General features: G+C 40.7%; 1 protein-coding gene across 4 annotated transcripts in view; it reads left to right on the top strand.

Annotated features, from left to right (window-relative positions):
* CFAP46 (cilia and flagella associated protein 46) overlaps positions 1–21,756 on the top strand; it is an 87,659-nt gene that overhangs the window by 12,192 nt on the left and 53,711 nt on the right. For 3 of the 4 annotated variants that reach the window (XM_083505908.1, XM_083505911.1, XM_083505909.1), the window contains exons 11-23: positions 1,027–1,125; positions 1,814–2,004; positions 2,660–2,888; positions 3,805–3,925; positions 8,210–8,333; positions 9,031–9,158; positions 10,092–10,237; positions 12,171–12,310; positions 14,283–14,495; positions 16,052–16,268; positions 19,578–19,727; positions 20,382–20,489; positions 21,188–21,369. In XM_083505908.1, the coding sequence (XP_083362034.1) occupies positions 1,027–1,125; positions 1,814–2,004; positions 2,660–2,888; positions 3,805–3,925; positions 8,210–8,333; positions 9,031–9,158; positions 10,092–10,237; positions 12,171–12,310; positions 14,283–14,495; positions 16,052–16,268; positions 19,578–19,727; positions 20,382–20,489; positions 21,188–21,369 (2,048 nt within the window). The remainder of the gene's footprint in view (positions 1–1,026; positions 1,126–1,813; positions 2,005–2,659; positions 2,889–3,804; positions 3,926–8,209; positions 8,334–9,030; positions 9,159–10,091; positions 10,238–12,170; positions 12,311–14,282; positions 14,496–16,051; positions 16,269–19,577; positions 19,728–20,381; positions 20,490–21,187; positions 21,370–21,756) is intronic. The other variant, XM_083505910.1, reaches the window with a different exon arrangement.

The raw sequence follows: 21,756 nt of genomic DNA on the forward strand, positions 1-21,756 counted from the left end.
TGGCGTGCTCTGGTCCATGGGATCACGAAGAGTCGGACACGACTAAATGACTAAACAACAACTCTGAACATAACTTAGCTGGATACATTCCAATGTGGTTAATTCTCACAACTCCTATCATACAAGATAATTCTATTTAGCCACAACAAACAGTATGTTCTTACCTCCCCGCAAAGCCCATGGTGCTGATACTATAGAGGGTGGAAAGGGGGACACCCCCTTATTCTTGTAGATTCTTAACCTATCCCCTTTGCACTGTTTATATTAAATGTTAAGTATTGATACACCGATAATACATATCAGCACAGGGAGATGCCCACATCCTTGTTATCTTACAACATCATCACAGATCAAAGGCTCTTTAAGATTGCAGGGATGTAGCAGCAAATTAGATGGCAGTCTGAAATTATCTATCTGCACAATAGTCCAACCCAAGTGTCCTCTGCCACTCAACCCTCACCTTCCCTTGCCCTGCCCAGGTAAATAGCAACAATACCAGTGTCAGAAGGATGGCTCCGCCACAATGCATGTACTATAATTGTGTGTATAAGGCAGACACAATTCCAACCGAAGATAATGCATTGTGCATCTGATAAAGTAGATTCTAGTCCATGAAAACTTATGCTATAATGGATCAGTTTGTTTTTAAGGTGCCACAAGCCTCTTTGTGGCATTTACTGCAACAGACAAAGACACCTGTGCTTCTGGAAGTCGCATGACACTGACGAGTGCTTGTAGCACCCTAGGTCTACAAGCACAAATGCGCAACACCAGTGGCATAGCGTGGGGGGTGCAGGGGGGCCGGCTGCACCGGGCGCAACATCTGGGGGTTAGGGTTAGGGGGCGCAAATCCACGGGTTAGGGGGTGCAAATCCACGGGGTAGGGGCGCAAATTACTTGCCTTGCCCCGAGTGCTGACAACCCACGCTACGCCACTGCGCAACACTGTAATGAAACATCGGGCTGCATCAGAGATTAATCACGAGCATGTGCATTTCTGGGTGAAAAATATGCTTATATTAATAGGATCCAGCAAGAGAAATTGAATTGGACTGCTTGGAATGCGATTGTGAAGTCCAGAAACTTGGGCCTAGAATTGCAACTTATGCTAAAAGTGTTGTTGAGGTATGTTTGTTCCTTAATTGACACTGCTTCGTAGAGAAATCTCCCCCTTCCACATAGGATTTGGGTCCCATCCCCCCTTTCCTTCTGTGTCTTTCTCCCAAATCATGAAACATTGTTACAGAGGAAAGATAGGGAAGTGTTCCCCAAGCTGGAGGGAAGAGAGTGGTCTGCTGGTCAATAACTGTTGTCATAGAAAATTGCAAGACAGATTTCTGTAACTCATGCGCTATGCCTCATAATCAGTATATTACTACTGCAGGACAGTGCTGCCGGCTTTTATAACTCACTGGCTGTGAGGACATGCATGCAGCCAATGCACTCTCGGCCTGTGAGGCACCCCCCCCCAGGAGAGGCCACCAATTGGCCCATTTGAGATGCAGCAGCCGGCGGGAATTCAAGCCAGAGGTCCCAGTGGCCAGGGAGAAATCCCCTAACAGCCGCCTGACCATGTGCACTCTGTTCTTACTGCCTGAGGAAGGCGGCCGAGTGCAAGGGACCTTGACAGGCACCCACTCAGAAAGGGGTAAGCATCCACTGCCAATAAGATGGTGCAAATTATGAATGGGAAAACAGTTTTTGTTCTTGGGAGATGCTATCAACATGCTGTCCAGACTTTCCTCTAGTCTGCAGATTAAGTTCAGGAAACATTGTTCTATAATCAATGCCAAGTGTATTTTTATACTTGTAGGCTCAGCTAAGAACAATACAGAAACTTGACCTAATTTTGAATCGTGCCATTCGACTGAAGGACCCTAACGTTATTCAGGCGGTATGTGCTACCCTGTGGAATACCTGCTTACCATTACTGCAGCACAACTTGCAACAGCATGTCCGAAGACCATTGCTAGCTATTGCTGAAATCCTAGAGAAAATTGACAGGTAAATGGGTTTTTATATGTCTTGTTTGTTGTTTTATGGCAGGCTTCCTCAAACTCAGCCCTCCAGATGTTTTGAGACTACACTTCCCATCATCCCTGACCACTGGTCCTGTTAGCTAGGAATCATGGGAGTTGTAGGCCAAAAGCATCTGGAGGGCCGTGGCTGAGGAAGCCTGTTTTACAGGATCTGATACCCTTTGTATGAACATCTGGTGTATCAAGGAGCTGCATTTTACAGTTATCACATTAGCTCTCCAGGCAGCAGTTTTTCCCAGTCTTTCTATAGAGATCCTTTTAACCAGATATCTGGCGCATATACAAACAACCCATGACTTTACCACTGAGCCAAAGCTTCTCAGTGTTCTAGCCTTCCTATGTGACTATAATAACTCCACAGGTATTTCACTGTAAGATAATATTTTATGCTGTAGATTAAGTCATATACATGGATCCTTTGAAAATTGTTCTGTCGTTGCCCTTCAAGAGCCACTTATGATCATTATACATATTTATATGACTCTCTCTTTGCCAGACTTACTGCAAGTGGAAAAGGGAAAGGTTTTTTCATCCAAATAAATCATTATTGCAATACAGATGCATCGCATAAGAACAAAGCACCTCTTCATAGTTTTATTGAATATGGTTATGTTTTCTAGCATGTTGATTTTGTTACGTTGCCAAGTTCATATGGAAATTGCCCGCATTGAAGAAAACGGAGACAGAATAGAGGCTGCCATGGAACATTTGCAGAAGGCAATTTATCTTGATAACAAGGGGCTGTATCATGAATACCTTAAAATGGCATTCAATCGGCTTAGCTTAAATACAATGTTATACCAGCCCCTGGAGCGTCTAGAAGACCAAGCAAGCTTGATGATTGAACAGGTAACTGCTGGTGAAGTTATTCAAGTATATCAGTAATAATATAATCTATCTATAAACTAGATACTCATGTCCCTCTCTGTGTGTATAAAACAAATAAAAAGCAGATGCAGATTTGACTGAGATAAGTAGCTGATCGTTCTTCATCACAAAGCAACCTATTGAAGATATTAAAATAAAGGGTTATGCCCAATGTATATTTTGGGAGATAGATGCTAAATGAATAAATTTAGTTTGTATTTCCTCACTCTCATCAATTATTATAATTTTAATATTTTTTAGGATTTTCCAGAAATCCTAATTAACAGTAAAGAGCCATGATTACTTTATTTTATCCATTTGTATGATTTCACATAACATTAATGTACTCTGGGTGGCTTACAATAAATGAGAAAAATGCAATTGAAATGCAAAATAATATAGAAAATCATAATATCTGAAGCTACATAAGACACTAATGTAGTCTCTCTGGCATGAATCCCAGAGTGAGAATGGGTGTGAAGAGAGATAGTGTTTAAAAGAGACCCCAGAAAAAGCATACATAATAAATGTAGCAGTTGCATTTATAAAATAGGGGTTTGTGAGCCTCTGTCGAATTGCTAACTGAGGTGGTGAATGCCAAGAGGGGAGGTATCAGTATGCTGAGGAGAATGCTAAAGTTTGCAGACCAAAAAAAAAAATGTTTTAAAGTAACCCTAAGAGGAAATCCGCTTTCCTACCCACAAACAATTCACTGAGGAGGGAGCATATCTAGTAGCCACAAAAATTTCAGTGTCAGCCAGAAAAGAAAACTGAGGGAAGGGACAATGGAACAATGTATTTTGGAGGGGAGGGTGGCTGACATCTCTCAAGGGACGGGGACTGCCACATTTTACTATTGCTCCTACCTGTGTAATAACAAATGATTTCCTTTGTTTAGGCTAAAAAAGGGACTCAAAAGGCTAGCGTGAGGAAAAAACGGTCTCTGTTGGTGAATGCTGGCCATGCACTCGCTCCTGAGGCATTTCAGATTGTCCTTGATAGTGAAAATGAAGTTAAAGGTATTATAATCTATCTGATGAAGCTTGTGTTGATGATATTTTGCCTAACCTAAGAATTGGATTTCAGCTGTCAAATATAGGGCCGGGAGGAGTAGAGTTTAATGAAATATGTAAACTTCGTGGATTCTGCGTCTATAAGCGCTCCATTCATTGTAGTGGCTGTTTCCTACCCTTCCTACCCTTTATTCATGGCAGGTCCTCGCATTGATTGAACACATCAGCTCTAGTCCAGAGTAAGGAAATTACATTTTAATTTTTCTACTCTGATATGAAAATATCTTAAGACTGACACCAGCCAAATTTGAATGTTGGATCAAGGCTGTTTTTTGAAATAATCCATGTAAGCTGTTTTTAGTAATTCAGTCCTGAAGCGAAAACTGTGATCCCTCAGACAAAGTCTTGAGTGATCAAAAGCTTTCCAGTTAACATTTAATAGGCTTTTGACATAAATTATTAAAGATGAGCTTTAATTGAGGTAAACACCAGTTCCCAGTGAAATGTAGGTTCTCAGGACTTTCGGCATAGCAGAACACTTACTGCCTTTCTAAACAACTAGCTTCCTTTAAAACATATAAGTTTAAGTGTTGTATACCTTATGGTGACCTGCCTGACTTCTTGCTCTTTCATAGATTCATAGAATTGTAGAGTTGGAAGAGACCCCAGGGGTCATCTTGTTGAACCTCCTTGCAATGCAGGATTCACAGCTAAAGAATCTCTGACAGATGGTAATCCATCCTCTCTTTCAAAATATCCAATGAAGGAAAGTCCATAGCCTTCTGAGGTAGTCTGTTCCACTGTCAAACAGCTCTTACCATCAGAAGGTTCTTCCTGATGTTTAGTTGGAATCTCCTTTCTTGTAATTTGGATCCACTGGTTTTGGTCCTACCATCTGGAACAGCAGAAAACAAGTGTGTTCCATCTTCCGTGTTATATAGCCCTTCAGATATTCAAAGATGGCTGTTGTATCCCCTCTCAATCTGCTCTTCTCCAGGCTAAACATATCTATATCTCTCAACCACTCCTTATAAGGCTTAGTTTCCAGACCCTTGATCATCTTGGTCACTGTCTTCTGCACACATTCCAGCTTATCAATATCCTTCTTAAATTGTGGTGCCCAGAACTGGAACAGTACTCCAGGTGTGGCCTGACCAAGGCAAAATAGAGCCTCTTCATATTCAGTACCAGACAGCCACTGTTAAGTAGATTTAAATCATTAGTACATCAGTGTGAGACAATTTATTTGAATGAATCTTATTGAAAGCAGTGGGTCTTTTTCCTGTAAGGATGTTTGTTTTGTTTGGGTACATCTTGGTGCCATAAACAGGCCAGACTTTTGACTTGCTAGGATTTCTCTGTTCTCCCATTGAGTTGTTCACAATAATCAGCAAATACAGTGATACCTCGGGTTACATACGCTTCAGGTTACATACACTTCAGGTTACAGACTCCGCCAACCCAGAAATAGTTCTTCAGGTTAAGAACTTTGCTTCAGGATGAGAACAGAAATCATGCTCCGGCGGCACGGCGGCAGCAGGAGACCCCATTAGCTAAAGTGGTGCTTCAGGTTAATAACAGTTTCAGGTTAAGAACGGACCTCTGGAACGAGAGGGGCCACTAGGGGCGCATCGGAAGATGGCTGACAATAACATCTCTCCGACCCACACGAGGTAATTAGGAGGCTGTGATGGGAGTAAATAGCCTCCCTACCCCCTCCCCAAGGTTGTGGGGGGGCTGCCCTTGCCTGCTGTGCCCTATGCCACCCCCGAATTTGTGGGGATGGGGGCACTAGGCAGAATGCCCTCCTGTGGGATCTCGTCGCTCCTGGACGTTGTCTCTGATCCACACCGCTAGCTGCAAGAACTTCAAAAGAAGCAATTAGGAGGAAGCGAATGCACATATTTCAAGGAAGGAGGGGGAGTAAAGACTGCTAACTGAAGAGATCTCTGATAAACAAGACGAGTCGGAGGAACAAGAATAAATCATGAGAAGATATGCCAAGACTCAGTATGGCAAAGGGACTGATGGGGGGGGGGACTTTCCTTTCTTTCCTCTATGTGATTAAACAAGAATCCCCCCCACACACACAAGTCAGAAATGTCATTTTAATAACTTAAGCTGTGGATTTAAGACTGTGTGGAGATAAATTTTCTAACCAAAGCATGTTTTAAGAAGACTGTGGAATGTATAAGAGCTTTGGAATGACGCAGTTAAAAATACCGTCGCCATGTTGGCAAGCTCTGTCGGAGGACTTGAGTCTGGGAGGAGGGATAGAGCTGCTTTTGTATTGTGTGTGATACTCCTCAGAGGGACTTAAGAACAACAGTTTGCGAGATAAATGATGGAAAGAGCGATGTTATTTATGAAAGAGATGATATATGGAAACCATCTCGATATGAGAATTGGACGAATGGAAAAATTCACAAAGGATTACAATTGGGGTTTATCTGCTTAAGGAGATGATCAGAAGAGATCATAAAGGGAAAAAAGGGGGAAAAATATACGAACAAGATGAGATGTGGAAACAGCAAGATAAGACTGGATAGAATTATGAACTTTATTTGGACTGATTTGGATATTAACGCAGCAGCAAGAAAATGATCGGAATCCCCCTTCGAAACTTGAAATATGGGTCCCCTCAACAAAAATTTAAAATTCGGCTTTGTAATTTGGAATTTATGTGATGTGATTTGATTTGATTGGTCGGTTAATAAAAAATATTGTTTAAAAAAGAAGAAGAACGGACCTCCGGAATGAATTAAGTACTTAACCCAAGGTACCACTGTAGAGATTATGGCTGTCTGAGAAGAAGTCAGTTTATAGTTAAAATAAGTTCCTGCCTCCTTAAGATCCTTGAGCTACTTACTCAAGAAAAAAAAATCTGGAAATTTTCTGCCCCTAGTTGTCTCACAACCAAGGCCTTCTCTGTGAACATTCATATTTATGCTGGTGCAGGAGGAAAAACTTGGGATCTTTTGTAGAGCACCTGCACCACCCCAAATATCCAGAGGGCTGTATATTTTACATTGGGAGACGGAATTCTGTGTTTCTGTGTGCAATGCAACATGCAGTTTCCCATGGCCACTGTAGGACTAGACACACTCTTGGTCTGATCCTGCAAGGTTTTTTTTTCACTCAGCATATGTATGCTAAGTAAAGTGTTCACATAGCATTATTTTCACTACTCCTCAAATAGCGGGAATCAGGCTTTAACTTTAATTAATAAACAAACAAATGCTTAGGCACTTTACATAAAATATCAATTGAAAGGAGATGATAGGTATGTTTTGAAATTACAACTTCTGCAGTAAGAATGTGTACTTCTTAATATATGATATGATATGATATATGATAATGTGTGTCCATTGATGGAAAACATATTAAAATTTTCAAAGATTATCAGTAAGGGATACAATTCTATGTTCACTTGTCTGAGAATGAAGCTCAGTGACTGAAGTGGAATTTCTTCTCAGAAGGTGTGTGTAGGATTGTGTTAAAAGAGTTCTAGTAAATACTATCAGTTCCATGATGCCTCCTGGTCCAGAAATATTTAAAAAATAAAAATTCTATGTTCATGTATTATTATTTAGAGTTATTGCTTGAGGGCCATATTAAAGCTTTTTCTGTCATGATTATGTCAAGGACGATAATGGGATGTTATTTATTGCCAACCTTGTTATATTTGTAGGAAAGCCTTATGTAGTATGCTTATAAAACCATGACTACTTTGTCATTACACTACTAAAATAATCCTTGTTTGACATATTGGTATTGCTGGAGTCATTTTATACCTGAAGGCTCAGTTCATTTTCCTGTTGTCTCTGTCAGTATAACTTCCTTTCTTTGTCAATTTTGGGGGGATTGTAACTACCTCCCCTCCTCTTTTCCTATTTGTCTGTCTTTTGTTAGTTTAAAACCCAGGGTTTGTTTGATTTAACACACTGCGGTGTCAGCTTCTATGGAAAAACAGTGTTAATGTTACATTAGCATACATTATGCGGATAGGATGTGTTATAAAATGTTTTCCCTCCAGGTTTATATTTCCTCAAGTCAACAGTAGCATGTCGAAGACTTAAAGATGCTTTAATATCTTTCATAGGAATCTTTATCTTTCGGCCATTGGGGTCATGTCTGAACTTGTTTGCTGTTGTTGAATTAGTCAGTTAGCATTTACAGTATGTTTATCCTGCAGTTGTTCATTCAGTGGCTAAATCATCCTAGTATTCAGATTTTGAAATTACTGTGGTAGTAATATCACGAGTCTGCATTTTTCTCCTTTTCTATTAGTTGCTTCAAGTAAAAGTAAGGGTCCAATTGGCTATCTCTGTGCAAAAGCAGAGCATCACTCCAGAAATGTGGAGAAAGCAGATGGGCATTTGAAGAGAATAGGACGTGAAAACGATAAAGAGAGGTAGCAATGAGAAATCATTTTGTTTGATTTTTTTTATTGTAAAGTCTTTGAATTGGGGACTGGGTCTCTGCTTGCTACAGCCACCAGTCAATAATCAAATCAGGAAATGCTGTCTGTATCTGAATACACAGAACTCCTTCATTCTAATAAGGACAGACTATCCTGATTTGATCATTCTCATGCTTAATTCTCACTTTGAAAACAGTAGTGCTTAGTTTGGGATGGATTGTGTTCAAATGTCATTGTGGCTAGGGGAACACTTCATCTTTTTTAGGACTAAGTTTCCACATCCTATAAATGAGTATATTCCTGCATTTGTTTGTGCAGTCTTTTTTCCTAGGGCTTTTGTTGTTGTTGTTGAAAATTTATTTGGATCTTTTAATTCATGGGTAAGCAAACTAAGGCCCAGGGGCTGGATCTGGCCCAATCGCCTTCTCAATCCGGCCCGCGGACAGTCTGGGAATCAGAGTGTTTTTACATGAGTAGAATGCGTCCTTTTTTTTAAAATGCATCTCTGGGTTATTTGTGGGGTCTGCCTGGTGTTTTTACATGAGTAGAATTTGTGCTTTTATTTAAAATGCATCTCTGGGTTATTTGTGGGGCATAGGAATTTGTTCATTCCCCCCCCCCCAAAAAAAAAATATAGTCTGAGCTCCCTGCTGAAAAAGTTTGCTGACCTCTGTTTTCATTGGTGCAGAATCAGACTTTGGTCAGAAATCGCAAAAACAGCACGGAAACAATGTGTGTGGGATGTGTGTCGGGCTGCGTGTAGATTCTGCCTCTTGTATGATGACAATCAAGCGAAGGTGTCAAAACGCAAGAAGTGTAAGTCAGTGTATTATGCATAATATTTCATCAGGTGGCATCAAGAAAATGCAAATGTGTTTTTTTTCTTTTTTAAGCAGAAACCTGTTTCTGACCTGTTCAAGTCCTTAAAGGGGCATTTGGGCAACCTAGAGGGGCATTTGGGCAAATCAATTCCCACATTTGATATAACAGTGAGCCAGAATGAGCAGAATGGCTCGCCTTTTTTTGGCTCAAGGTCCAAATGTAGATAATCTGGAAAGGGAATTATCACCTTCTCTCTGCTTATCAAATGGGCTTTTTCTACCCCAGAGCTGTGTCATTTTTAATTTAGTAATTAATTTTGCTGATGCTGTCAACATTAGTGGGGTCTTGGGTGTCTGGGGGGGGGGATTGAGGGCCAGATCAGCCCCTGGAATTGGGATGTGTGTGTTAGTGGCATCGGCTACAGAAATTTAGATATGGATAACATTACTCTAGTGGTAAATGGATTCTGTGCTAGACTCTACCTGTAGACCTGCTGAAACCCACAGGGTCAGCCCTAGATCTACCAAATGTTCCTTGTCTCTCCCTCCCAACCAAAATAACCTCTTGGAAGTTCAGCTGCTCCCTTCACCTGCATGCTTTCTTTGGACCCTGCACCCTGAGCCCGAAGTATTTGCTCCCATGCCTCAGATACCAGAATTTGTCATTTCAGGTCATAGCAACCATATTGTAATCTGTATCTGTACTTAAATTGTACCCCAACAGCTACAGAATGTAATGTAAGGATAGTGTATGTCTGCATGGTATTTCTAACAACCAAGAACTCAAAGGAAATTTAGATTGCATGGTTAATGGGGGGGGAACAAATTTAAAACTGGGAAGGAGGGCCTTATCATTTTAAAAGTTTACGTAAACACATGCCTGCATACAAAAGTTGTTAAAATAATGCACATTATTTCTTTTTCCTAGTATTCAAGAAAAAAGCAAGTATTACTATGGCAGATGAGGAACAGGAAGCAAGTGTGCCAAGAGAATTACCTTCACCCACCAAATGCTTCTCTTTAGAAAGAGATTTATTAAGAACTTTAGCAGAAGTAAGATTCATTAATGCAGAGGTTAGTAAATTGTACAGCGATCAAAATAATTATCTCTTTCTTTCTGCCCTTGGTTTCATATATGCAATGCTAATAAGGCAGTGATATCCACTTATGCAAGCTAGCTACTGATGGCTGCTTATTTACGAGAGAAAGGGCCATAAAAATGTTGTCTAATGCAAGTGCTTATGCTGTTGATCTCTTATATGAGTAGAGCTCTGAAATCCACACACTATTTAATTGGGTTTCTTGCACTTAAACTGTCACAGGGTTTCTTCTCATCATTACTCCCCCCTTCTCTGGAAACATGGAATGTCAGAATATGTATTATGGTATGCTTAATGCAGGCTCAGCGATATTAATAATTTTTAGTGGGAATATTGGCTCCTCTCCTAGTCTTCTGATGAGTATTGGTGTATTGAAAGATTCTTTTTCAACTTTATGTAAGCCATACCAATAGTATTATCATTGATTTGACCGTGAAAAAGAAATGCCTTTATTTATATCTTTTGTTTCATTTGTTTCAAAAGATTTATATTCCACTTAATTGTAATAAAACATCAAAGTGGTTTACAAAAAGAACAGCACAAAACAATTATCAGTAAAACAACAACAACAAAACACACCACAATGTTAAAAGCAGCTACTTAAAACATTTTAAAATAATTAAATTAATGATAAGGTAAAAACTAGATTAAAACATATGTCGACAGTCTACATCTCTGGATAGGCTTGCCAACACAAAAATGCTTTTAGCACGCACCTAGAAGAATACAATGAAGGCACCTGCATGGTGTCAATCGGCAAGGATTTCCAAAGTGTGGGTGCTACCACACTAAAAGATCCAGAGGATGGAATTTCTCTAAAAGTACAGGGTTAAAAGGATGCTACAACTACTAAATATTGTTCTTCAGAGTTTGATAATTTACCTTGTGGGATGTCGGGCCAATGGTGTGGGTTTATTCTCATCACATGATCGCAGGCAGGGGCGAAGAATTGTGGGAGGAAGGCACACTCCCCTCAGTTTTTTCCTCCCACATGACACAGCAGTATATTTCTCCCAGCTCTCCTCTTCAGATAAACTTTGTCTTTTTTTCCCAGTGTGACGGATTATTGAAAGACGGATTGCTTGAGCTGACAAAACATGTAGAGAAACCTGCATATTAGTGTTTGGCTGGCATGCTCCCTTTATTCCCTCTCCTGTAAGGAGAACAGCTGTAGCTCAGGGGTAAAGCATCTACTTTGCCCAGGTTCAATCCCCTGAAAACATGGAGCATAGGTGGCAACTCCCTGGGTGCCCGAGCACCCACAAAATTCCCCATGAAGGGGCCGGACACCCACATATTTTGGTGCCAGGGCCATGCACACTGCATGGCACCCACAGCCCTGAGTACCCATGATCACAGGGCCAAGCTGGCACTCCCACCCTAGAGAGCTTCTGCTGGTCAGTGAAGACAATACTGAGCTAGATGGACCAGACACCTTTGCCCTCCAAGCCACAGCTACTTATGTTTTAGGTAAAGGTACCCCTGACCATTAGATCCAGTCGTGACCGACTCTGGGGTTGTAGTGCTCATCTCGCTTTACTGGCCGAGGGAGCCGGCATACAGCTTCCGGGTCATGTGGCCAGCATGACTAAGCCACTTCTGGCCAACCAGAGCAGCGCACGGAAACGCTGTTTACCTCCCTGCTAGAGCGGTACCTATTTATCTACTTGTACTTTGGCGTGCTTTCGAACTGCTAGATTGGCAGGAGCAGGGACCGAGCAATGGGAGCTCACCCCGTCACAGGGATTCGAACTGCCAGCCTTCTGATCAGCAAGTCCTAGGCTCTGTGGTTTAACCCACAGCGCCACCCGTGTCCCCACTTATGTTTTAGAAGATGTATAATTTTGATGCCGCATATGCCATCAATGCCTTGTTTTCTGTTTTACCTCTTGTGCCTCCTCTTTTAGGCTACTATTCAGTTATTAAGAACGGAAGGTGTCCAGCTGAATGATCCCGCCGTTGTCCCTGTAGATACGAGTTTGCACTCTGCAGGGCATGCTATGCATAAAGCACAAACTGGGCATGAGTCAGAATGGAAGACATACAGGTGGTTTGATCTGAAGAACCTGCTTTTCTCATGCTCTCACTGCAATTTACCCTTAGAGCAGTTACATATGTATACTAATTTTTGAATTGTGAATGTGATCTTTAAGTGAATCTTAAGTGATCATCTTTTAAATTTTTGTGTGGTTGTCTAAACTCTGAAATGCAAAATTTGAATATTGGCCTCTAATGACATGTCTGTGTAGTCGTTTTTCCACACCTGCATTTTTCACAGTAATTAATATTGGCAAGAATATACTTTGAGGGTAGCACATCTCTTAGCTTATTGTTGACACCCAAATCTGTCCAGTAAAAGTTGACTCTCCAGTAGATTTATCACAATTATATTAATAAGTACATCTATTAATCCCAGGGTTGTGGGTTTGAGCCCCATGTTGGGCAAAAAAAACTCTGCATTGCAGGGCTTTGGACTGGATGACCCTCCTGGTCCCTTCCAACTCTATAATTCTATGATTCTATGAAACATAGCCATACTTGGAAATTTGCACTTCTCCAATTTTTGCAATGGATTTGTCCAGCCAAGTAATGTGTACAAAAATGCATATTGCATGCCCAGCCACAGAGTCCCCCTCCCCACAGAGCTAACTACTAACTACTAGGGTATATGAATAAATGGACACCACAACTGCCTGGGATTAAAAAATATTAGGCAATCGGGGTCAGCTGGTTTTATATGCAGTGCCAAATAATACTTGAAACAGAGACCCTTGAAACAGATCTCTCATGTTTAATTAAAAAAAAGAGGCAAAGGCTTCAGTCCAACTTGGAAGCAAGAAGACATAAATTTGTTAAATAAGCATGACATACGATGCATGGGGCATGACAATATGAACTGCTGCTACTGGAAATGCTGCTTGAAGCTACATGGCTGCATATTTCAGCTTTCCAGAAAAGCAAGGCAGAGTGGTTCACTGATCTTTCATGTCCTGGAGGGACCCTGTCACTGTAGATAAGTTAGACAGAATCCTGCAGCTGAAAAGCAGCAGGCCCACATTAAAATAATTAGAAATCTGTATGCGGTTTAAGAAAGCATTGCACCAAAGAAGTATCTAGTGGGAAATTATTCATCCTTAATTATTTTCATCTGCATTCCCTTTGACAATGGTTGTTCCGTCGTTTTATTTCTCCTGCCAGCATACATACCTTGCTGCCTCATGGTTGTACTATCAAACTGTAAAAGCTGATACTTCATTAAGCTTGGGGCTCCAAAATTTTCAGACCAAATGTACAACTCCTCCTGGTCAGAATGGTTGGTAGAAACAAATGCAAAGGGACTATGGTCAAATATCTATTTTACTGCACATTAACTTGGGCCAGTTTAGACCAGACTTTCCTATAAGATGTACAGTTTAGGATGGGGGAATACGATTTGATCAATTTCTCATCTCTTCCCATTTTTGTAAAAGGCCAATGGGACTGGGCTTTGATAATCACATCCTTGCCCCAATCTTGTTTCCTATTGAAAATCCACCAAGACTACTCTTTGCTCATTAGAAAAAACCTTTCTCATGTGGGGCAGAAAATAACTTCAGTTGTGGGTTGTGTAGATGGAGTGGACTTTTAGAAAGTTAAGGCAGCAGCTGGCAATGTGGAGATCAGAATCTGGGAAAACCATAAGTTTCCACAACTCTGCCTTTTCAATCCTTGGGAAGTCAGAATACTCTTTGTATTTCTATATGAAGGTTGTGTTGGCGATTGTGCATGTATATATGAATATGTACATTTAAGAGGCATGAGTGTATTCATGACCCTGGGTTACTTTGGCCTTGGTAAAACAGAAAAGCAAAGAGAAGGTCTGAGATTTGAACTATAGATATTTTAATGGTAGCATTTGGAAATAATAGTGTTTGAGAGACTTGAGGGCTGGTACTCCTTAGTGTATGCATTTTGCTGTTTTATTTTATTCTCAGCAGGGGGAGCAATATAAAAATCCTTGCTTACTCTCAATTCCATAGCTCCTGGATTGACCGCTTGTCTCAGTATGCTATGGAAAACTTTCTACGGGCTGCCAAAATTGGAGAAGAGTTAAATGAAGCATGGATTGTACATAACACTGTAGTGTATGTCTTAAATCACAATAAACACCTTATTGCTGCAAAAAGACAAAGAGAACTTGTGGAGTCCCTGCATACTCTTTTCAGTGCAGTTAGGAATATTGGACATTTTGGGTAAGTTCTAAAAGTTTGATGGGATGTTTTATGCAGAATTATTTTACTAACACCATAACTTTTATTTTTACCATGCTGTGCCTCAGCCTCACTAAAATACATTGGTTTGGAAGGATTTTATTGTGGTAATTAGTAGCATGTTTCAGCTGATTTTCATACTTTATATGCTTTATCTATCCAAATCTCATCCATCTGAAATAGTGACTAAACACAGTTTTTATAAGTGACAGCAGAGTGGCCAATAGCAATGAAACTGTGCTGTGCATAGTCAAAAGGAAAATGTGTGCATGCACCATTTCCTTAATTCTGAATAGCTTGGCATTTAGACAGATTCAGATTTAATGCATAGGGTTTATTGTAAATAGTTAACAATTAAAATCAAGCTGGTTTGAGTTTTTAAAAGTTTTTGTTGTTTTATTTTTTTAAATGAAGACAGGCTATGTGACATGGTTTGCAGGCCAGCTGAATTACAAATATAACTAGTATGTAAGCTATTATGAACAATTTACTGGTTTATAATTGTATTTCATTTTTTCCTGTTGAAAAAAACTGGATGATGTTTTGCAACCAGTTCAGACTATTGGCATCCCTGCTACATGTTAGTCAAGAGGGGGCTATGCAGTTCTGCCAGCAGGGATCACGCAAAGGTGTTGAATGTATGCTGTAGGCGTTCTACCCTGGCAGCCACCACGGTTTGCGAAATCCATTTTCCAGGCCACTGTCATCTTACAGCTTGTGGCAGCCATAGATATAGACCCTATGTAGAGGCAATGATTCTTACAACTGACACTTCCACATGGTCCCTGCTGAGCTGTGAAAGTGGTACACTCTCCCTCACATGGAGCTGCTGACAGTACAAAAAAAAGGTATTTCTTAGGAGGCAGTGCAGTTCTACACTCCAGGACTTGCACATATTTCACCCACAATATGTAGAGGGAAACAGTCTATTCCCCTTTTATTATGTCAGGACAGGAATATAGTGTCAGTGCCATTATCATACTGTCTATAATCCTACACTTTTCAAGCATTGTTTGGAAAGGAGACTGGATGAGAGAGGCCCTCGGTCATACAACAACTAGCTAAAAGGAGATTGTAACAAACACTCTGTTATCACTCAGACATGGCAAGAAGTTGAATGGAGACTTGTGAGTTCATAGAATCATAGAATCATAGAGTTGGAAGAGACCACAAGGGCCATCGAGTCCAACCCCCTGCCAAGCAGGAAACACCATCAGAGCACTCCTGACATATGGTTGTCAAGCCTCTGCTTAAAGACCTCCAAAGAGTTTTAATTCTGATCCCAAGAAGATTGGGACGTATGAGAATTTTCCCCCATTTTGGTCACTGAGCTTACTTAAATGTTACCTACTTAAATGTTAGCATATTTATATATTCTTACCATAATTTTCAGGTATGTTATATAGAGCATACATATGCATTTTAATCTTCGCATGCTTTTTTTAAATTTATGTAGGTGGCAAAAAGTGCTTCCATATTCTGTTTGTAACAATATCTTTGTGGGTGGTTTTCTGTCCTTCGTTTTGTTTCTTGTTCAGGAATACTACTATTTTGGTGACATTATGTAACGCTCTGGCTCGGGGCCTAATTCTTCCTTGGATCCCAAAGCCTATTTCCAAACCCGATGAAAAGAAAGTTCCGGAAGAAGGGCCCACCAAACGTAGAAAGACTGCTCCAAAAGTACCAACGTTATCTTCCGCGCCAGTGTTATCTGTGGATTCAGCTGGGATCCATGATATTAAAGCAGCTATAGAGGTGCACTATTTTTCATCCCATTTGTCTTCTGTATGGAGGACAGGCTGTGTAGAGCTGGGCTGGCCAGCTTGTTAAGCCTGGGCGAGAAGGTGCTGTTTGTTTTGCTCCCAGTTGTCCAGGGCCTTGGGTGTAAAAGACTGTTAAAGGATATTTCTATTGGGATACTGCCAGGGAGACAAAGTCCATCATGGCCCCACGTCTCCTCCGGATGTCCATTGATCTCCCGTAGACGCGCAGTATCAGCAATTAGCGACACGAGCTCCAGAAATAGCTTGCCACATTCCAGAGCTGATGCACGCTCTTATCAGCAGATAATGCACAGCGAAAGATGCACGCAGGAGAGCATTATTTATAAGTTTATTCTGCGTTAGTCAGAACAGAGAGAAAACATGACCGCCTGCTTCAGAGTTCAGGCACCGAGAGAGAAACGAAAACAATAGAAAACATAAACATCCTGTGAACAGGAAATGCGCAGACTCTGTGACTCACAAAGCCTGCTCCCTTTTAAGGTGGAACGGAAATATCCTAACATCTTCTTCATATTAGGAGCATGGAAAGCTGCATGAGAAAGTTAGATCATTAGTTCATCTAGTTGAGTATGACCTAAACCATGGGTGGGTAACCTCAGGCCTGGGATCTGAATGTCGCCCCACAAGCCTCTCTGTCTGACCTTGGGACACTCTGCACTCCTCACTGGCTCTGCTCTGTGCCCCCCCCCATTCCTTTTCTTCCCCCTTTCTGAAATGTATCCTTGAACTGGCATAATGCTTCTTGTTTAACTGCGTGGAGGATTTGTGCTTGAAACAGCAAGGGGTTGATGTGGGTCAACAAATTAAAACTGAATCCCAAAGAGACAATGGCATTATGTGCTCCAAGTTCTTGAGTCCAGGAGGTGGGAAGACAGCTTGTTTTGCATGGAGTTGCACTCTCCTGGAAAGAGCTGGTTTGCAGCTTCGGGATCCAACACAGTCACTTGAAGCTCAGGGATCCTCGGTGGCTAAGAGTGCCTATTTGTTTGCAGCTGCCCAGAGGGGCTGAGTATAAATAATAAATTATATTATTATTATTTATTACAGTGGAACCTCGGTTTTTAAGCATCTCGGAAACCAAACACCAGAAACTCGGAAGTGAATGCTTCCATTTTCGAACGCGCCTCGGAAGTCGAACGGCTTCCAAGGTGCATTTCTCCCTTTTCTCCATTGAAATGGCCGACTGCCCATTGTGCCTCGGTTGTCAAATGTTTCGGAAGTCAAACGGTCTTCCGGAGTGGGTTACATTTGACAACTGAGGTTCCACTGTATTTCTAGCTCCGACTGGCTTGTCCCTCTGTGCTCTGGTAACTTCCAGATTAGAATACTGCAATGTGCTCTATGTGGGCTGCCCTTGAAGATGACTTGGAAATTTCTTTCTTTTTTAAAAATAAATTTTTATTAAATTTTCCACCATAATAACACAAACCACAAAGCAAATTAATACAAAAAAACAGAAAAGGAAAAAGAAAAGAAGAGGGGGGGGGGAGGGGAAAAAGGGAGGAGGGAAAGGGGGAGAACAATGAACAAATAGACAATAATAACAAACTTAATTCTTCACAAATCCAACTTTTTAAACATCTTGATTGACTTCCTCAAATCCCTCCCTTCTGAGTTTCCTTGTAATTTAAAAGTAACAGCTTTCCAGTATCATTATTAAACTAAAACAATTTCCAATTATAGTCATCTTATTCACTTTTCTTGACATTCTGAATCCCATTTATTTAATTATAACTTAATTTGTCCTAGGCCTATTTGTTTCTTTCATGTAATTTCTAATTTTTTATATTACAATATTTTTTCAAATAGTCCTTGAATTTCCTCCAGTCCTCTTGAAACTCCTCTTCTTTCTGGTCACGGATTCTTCCAGTCAGGTCAGCTGGCTTCAAAAAGTCCATCATCTTCATCTGCCAATCTTCCACTGTTGGTAGTTCTTGTGTTTTGCAATTTTTAGCAAGTAATATTCGAGCGGCCGTTGTGGCATACAAAAATAATTTAACATCTTTATTGGGCAATTCTAAACCTGTTATTCCAAGGAGAAAGGCCTCTGGTTTCTTAATAAATGTATATTTCAACATTTTTTTTCAGTTCATTATAAATCTCTTCCCAGAAGTCTTTCACCTTGGGACAAGTCCACCACATATGGAAAAAAGTACCTTCTTTTATTTACATTTCCAACAAAGATTATCACTTTTGTGATAAATCTTTTCTAATTTTACAGGGGTCAAGTACCATCTATACATCATCTTCATAATGTTTTCCTTTAACATCGTACATAGCCTCTCCCAGTCCTCCATCATTATATTATGTCCCACATCCCTTGCCCAATCAATCATAACCGATTTAACTTGTTCATCCTTTGTATGCCACTTTGTATGACTTGGAAATTTCAGCTTGTCCAAGATTGCTTGCTGGCATTGCCTCCAGAACTCACATGAATGCTTATTCTACAACAGCTTTTTGTTGGCTGCCAGTTTGTTTCTGGGTGCAATTCAAGGTGCTAACACTAGGGTTTAAAGAATAATGGTGAGCTAGACAATGTCAGGAGCTCTTGAAAGAAGTACAGCTACTACTGTCTACTCTGTCCCTTCATAGCAACAAGGCAGAGGGGAAGGAGAAGAGGGAAAGAGGCACAATTTTCAGTTGTCTGCTTGCTGCTACTGCTGCTACCATTCCACCACCAAGGGGAGGGGAGGGAAATGGAGGGTGTGTTCTGGGGCTTGGTAGATTTGGAGAATGAGTAAAGTGTTGGAGATTTGTGGTGGGAACACCTGAGATTGGTCTGGGAATTTTGGGGAGGTTTCCTGATTTATCCTTCCCACTTCCCTCCCCCAAGAACCCCCCCAAGTCATTCCAAGGTGCTCCTTGAAAGTTCTGCCATCTCTAATAAGAAAATATTACTTTAGCATTAACAGCAGGCCCTTTAGCATATTTAACTCAACAGTGGTGTGATCAATTCATAATTATGCATTGATTTTGATTTTTTATGTGCCTTGTCTCAAAGATCAAGGAACAATATTATGCTCTTTTTGTATATGTGGTTCTGTTGTGTGTGTTTTATGTATGCTGCCTTGAGGGTATAGAAATATTATATATAAAAAAATAAATAAGCAAGCAAGCAAGCAAGCCAAGATTATGAATCTCACCACTGATTTTTTTGGGAGAAAATATACCAAGTGTAGTAATCTCAGTTCAACAACTGGATAAAACAGAATATTTCTTAATTGTGTGCCTGCGTTAACTTTTTCTTCTTTCACATTTGCAAAATATTCTTCTTTAGGTTTGTGAATTTGCTATGCATTTGCCCAATGGGAGCGTACCTGATGAGCCGGTGCCTGCTGCTATGCGTCAGCAGGTCATTGCTACTTGGGTGAAAGCCAAACAGCTAGTTCAGCATCAGATTGGGAAGTGGCTTGGAGTCGATGACGAGGTAGCAAGCCTAATTGTTTGAAAAAATAAAGGCCACTGTTGGGCACTTCTTTATAAATACTTTGTTTCAGAGACGGAATACGTAAAACGTTTTAAATGTGTTTTAAGCGCAATATACAGTGTCACACTGGATAGCCCCATTAGCTAAAGTGGTGCTTCAGGTTAAGAACAGTTTCAGGTTAAGAACGGACCTGGAGAACGAATTAAGTTCTTAACCCGAGGTACCACTGTAGAGTCATTACTGCAAAGAGAGCTCATTCCCTCCTTTCCCGTTCTCATACAGGAAAGCAGGCAGTTAACCAGAAAGACTTCTGCTTGTGGAAGTCAGGGCGCCCTGTTTTTGCAGGTCTGCCCCCTTCTGCTGCAATCCTCCAAACTGCATCCCATTCTGTCCCAGCAAATCCTCAACTTTCAGCAGCAGCTTGTCAGGAGGGGCAGGCAACTTAAGTGGATTGAGGGAACAAATCAGGTGCCCTCACCCGCCCAAGCAGCAGTTCTTTACATTAAAGCAAAACCACCATTAGATACAACCCAAAGTCATTATAGAGTTATCCATGTGGATTAGTAAGTAGCGTAAAGTATCGGTCCTTAACTATTCAATAGTATGCCTTGTTATCTGTAAACACCCTGAATATTGATGTCTCTTTCTATTCAGGGTAATGAAGAGGGGTTCACTCCCATGGCAAAAGTTTTTATTGGTTTGGAAATGTACTCATGCAATGGTTTGGGTCTCATGGAGTTTTCGCTTCCAAACCTCTCTCATGTACGTATGTTGTTCTTTTGACTGTATGTGTGCAATTACAGCTAGAAGCTTGCTTTAAGTGAGGCAAACGATGGCAAGCCGAGCCAAACCAAACCATGGTTTAGCTCACTCACATGAGCACAGCTGCAAACGCCATTTCTTCTCTGGGAACTCACGTAATTGTGTGTTCCTGCCAAGTCACCTTTCGGCTTACATGCAAGCCAACTCAACCTATAAATGTCTTGGACTAGCTCTGGCCAGGGCTGCTACCCTTTTGCTAATGTTCTCATTAAGAGGAGATTCAATTATTCTCTTTCTTCTGCCCAAGTGATCCAAAGTGTATGATTCTATCTGCATTCTGAGCCTCTTGAGAAACACTATGAAGGCTTTGTACTCTAAAAAAAACAGGCACTGAGAACATGGTTGCCTTTAGGATTTCAATTCCAATGCAAAGGAGATAGGTTTCTTTGAATTCTTCAAAGAATTTTCCTTAATTTTATTTGCTCATGTATTATATCCCACTTCTACATGGCACTCTCAGTAGTTCGCCATCCCTGTTTCTAAATAGATCCATACTTGCGCAGCACTGCAGCATCAGGTACTCCCAGACCATTCTGTACAACAGTGTGCAACATCTCATTCTGTGAAATATCTTAGACTGAAAATATTAGATGTTAGCATTGTGGACACAGGAAAATATTATTATCTATCATTTGCAGTTGGTGAAAATGGCATTGGAGTGCAGTTGGTCAGACTCACTCGTGGAACTTCAGACAATGACCAGACTTGCACATTTTGCACACACCATCCATGATCATGAAATGGTTATGACTTGCTCTCAGAAGGCTTTGGAATTAGATGATAAAGCAGCATACAACACGGATGCAAAGAAAAAGGCAATGTAAGTAGATGCATGACTTACAAATCTCGACTTCTAAGAAACATTGAGTGATATTCAGCTAAGTTTTATCCAGAGTAAACCTGTTAAAATTAATGGACCTAATTTCATCATGTTCATTAATTTCAGTGGATCCATTCTGAGTAAAACTTAATTGAATACCACCCCATTAATTATATTTAAATATGGGGTGGAATTCAACATTGTATTGTTACAAATTTCCCATCTGTGCATGTTTATTAGCTTACCAGGCAGAGTGATCTCCCCATCTCTCCCCCTATGCCCTGTTCTGGGGGTTCTCCCAATCCTAAGCCCCATCGTGCAGGGTTTTCCCTGGTGCAGAAGCTGGTGCAGATGTAACAGAGCTGATCTCTTAACAGCAGTTAAAAT

Source organism: Podarcis liolepis, assembly GCF_965112155.1.
Source record: "Podarcis liolepis genome assembly, chromosome: 5".
NCBI lineage: Eukaryota > Metazoa > Chordata > Lepidosauria > Squamata > Lacertidae > Podarcis > Podarcis liolepis.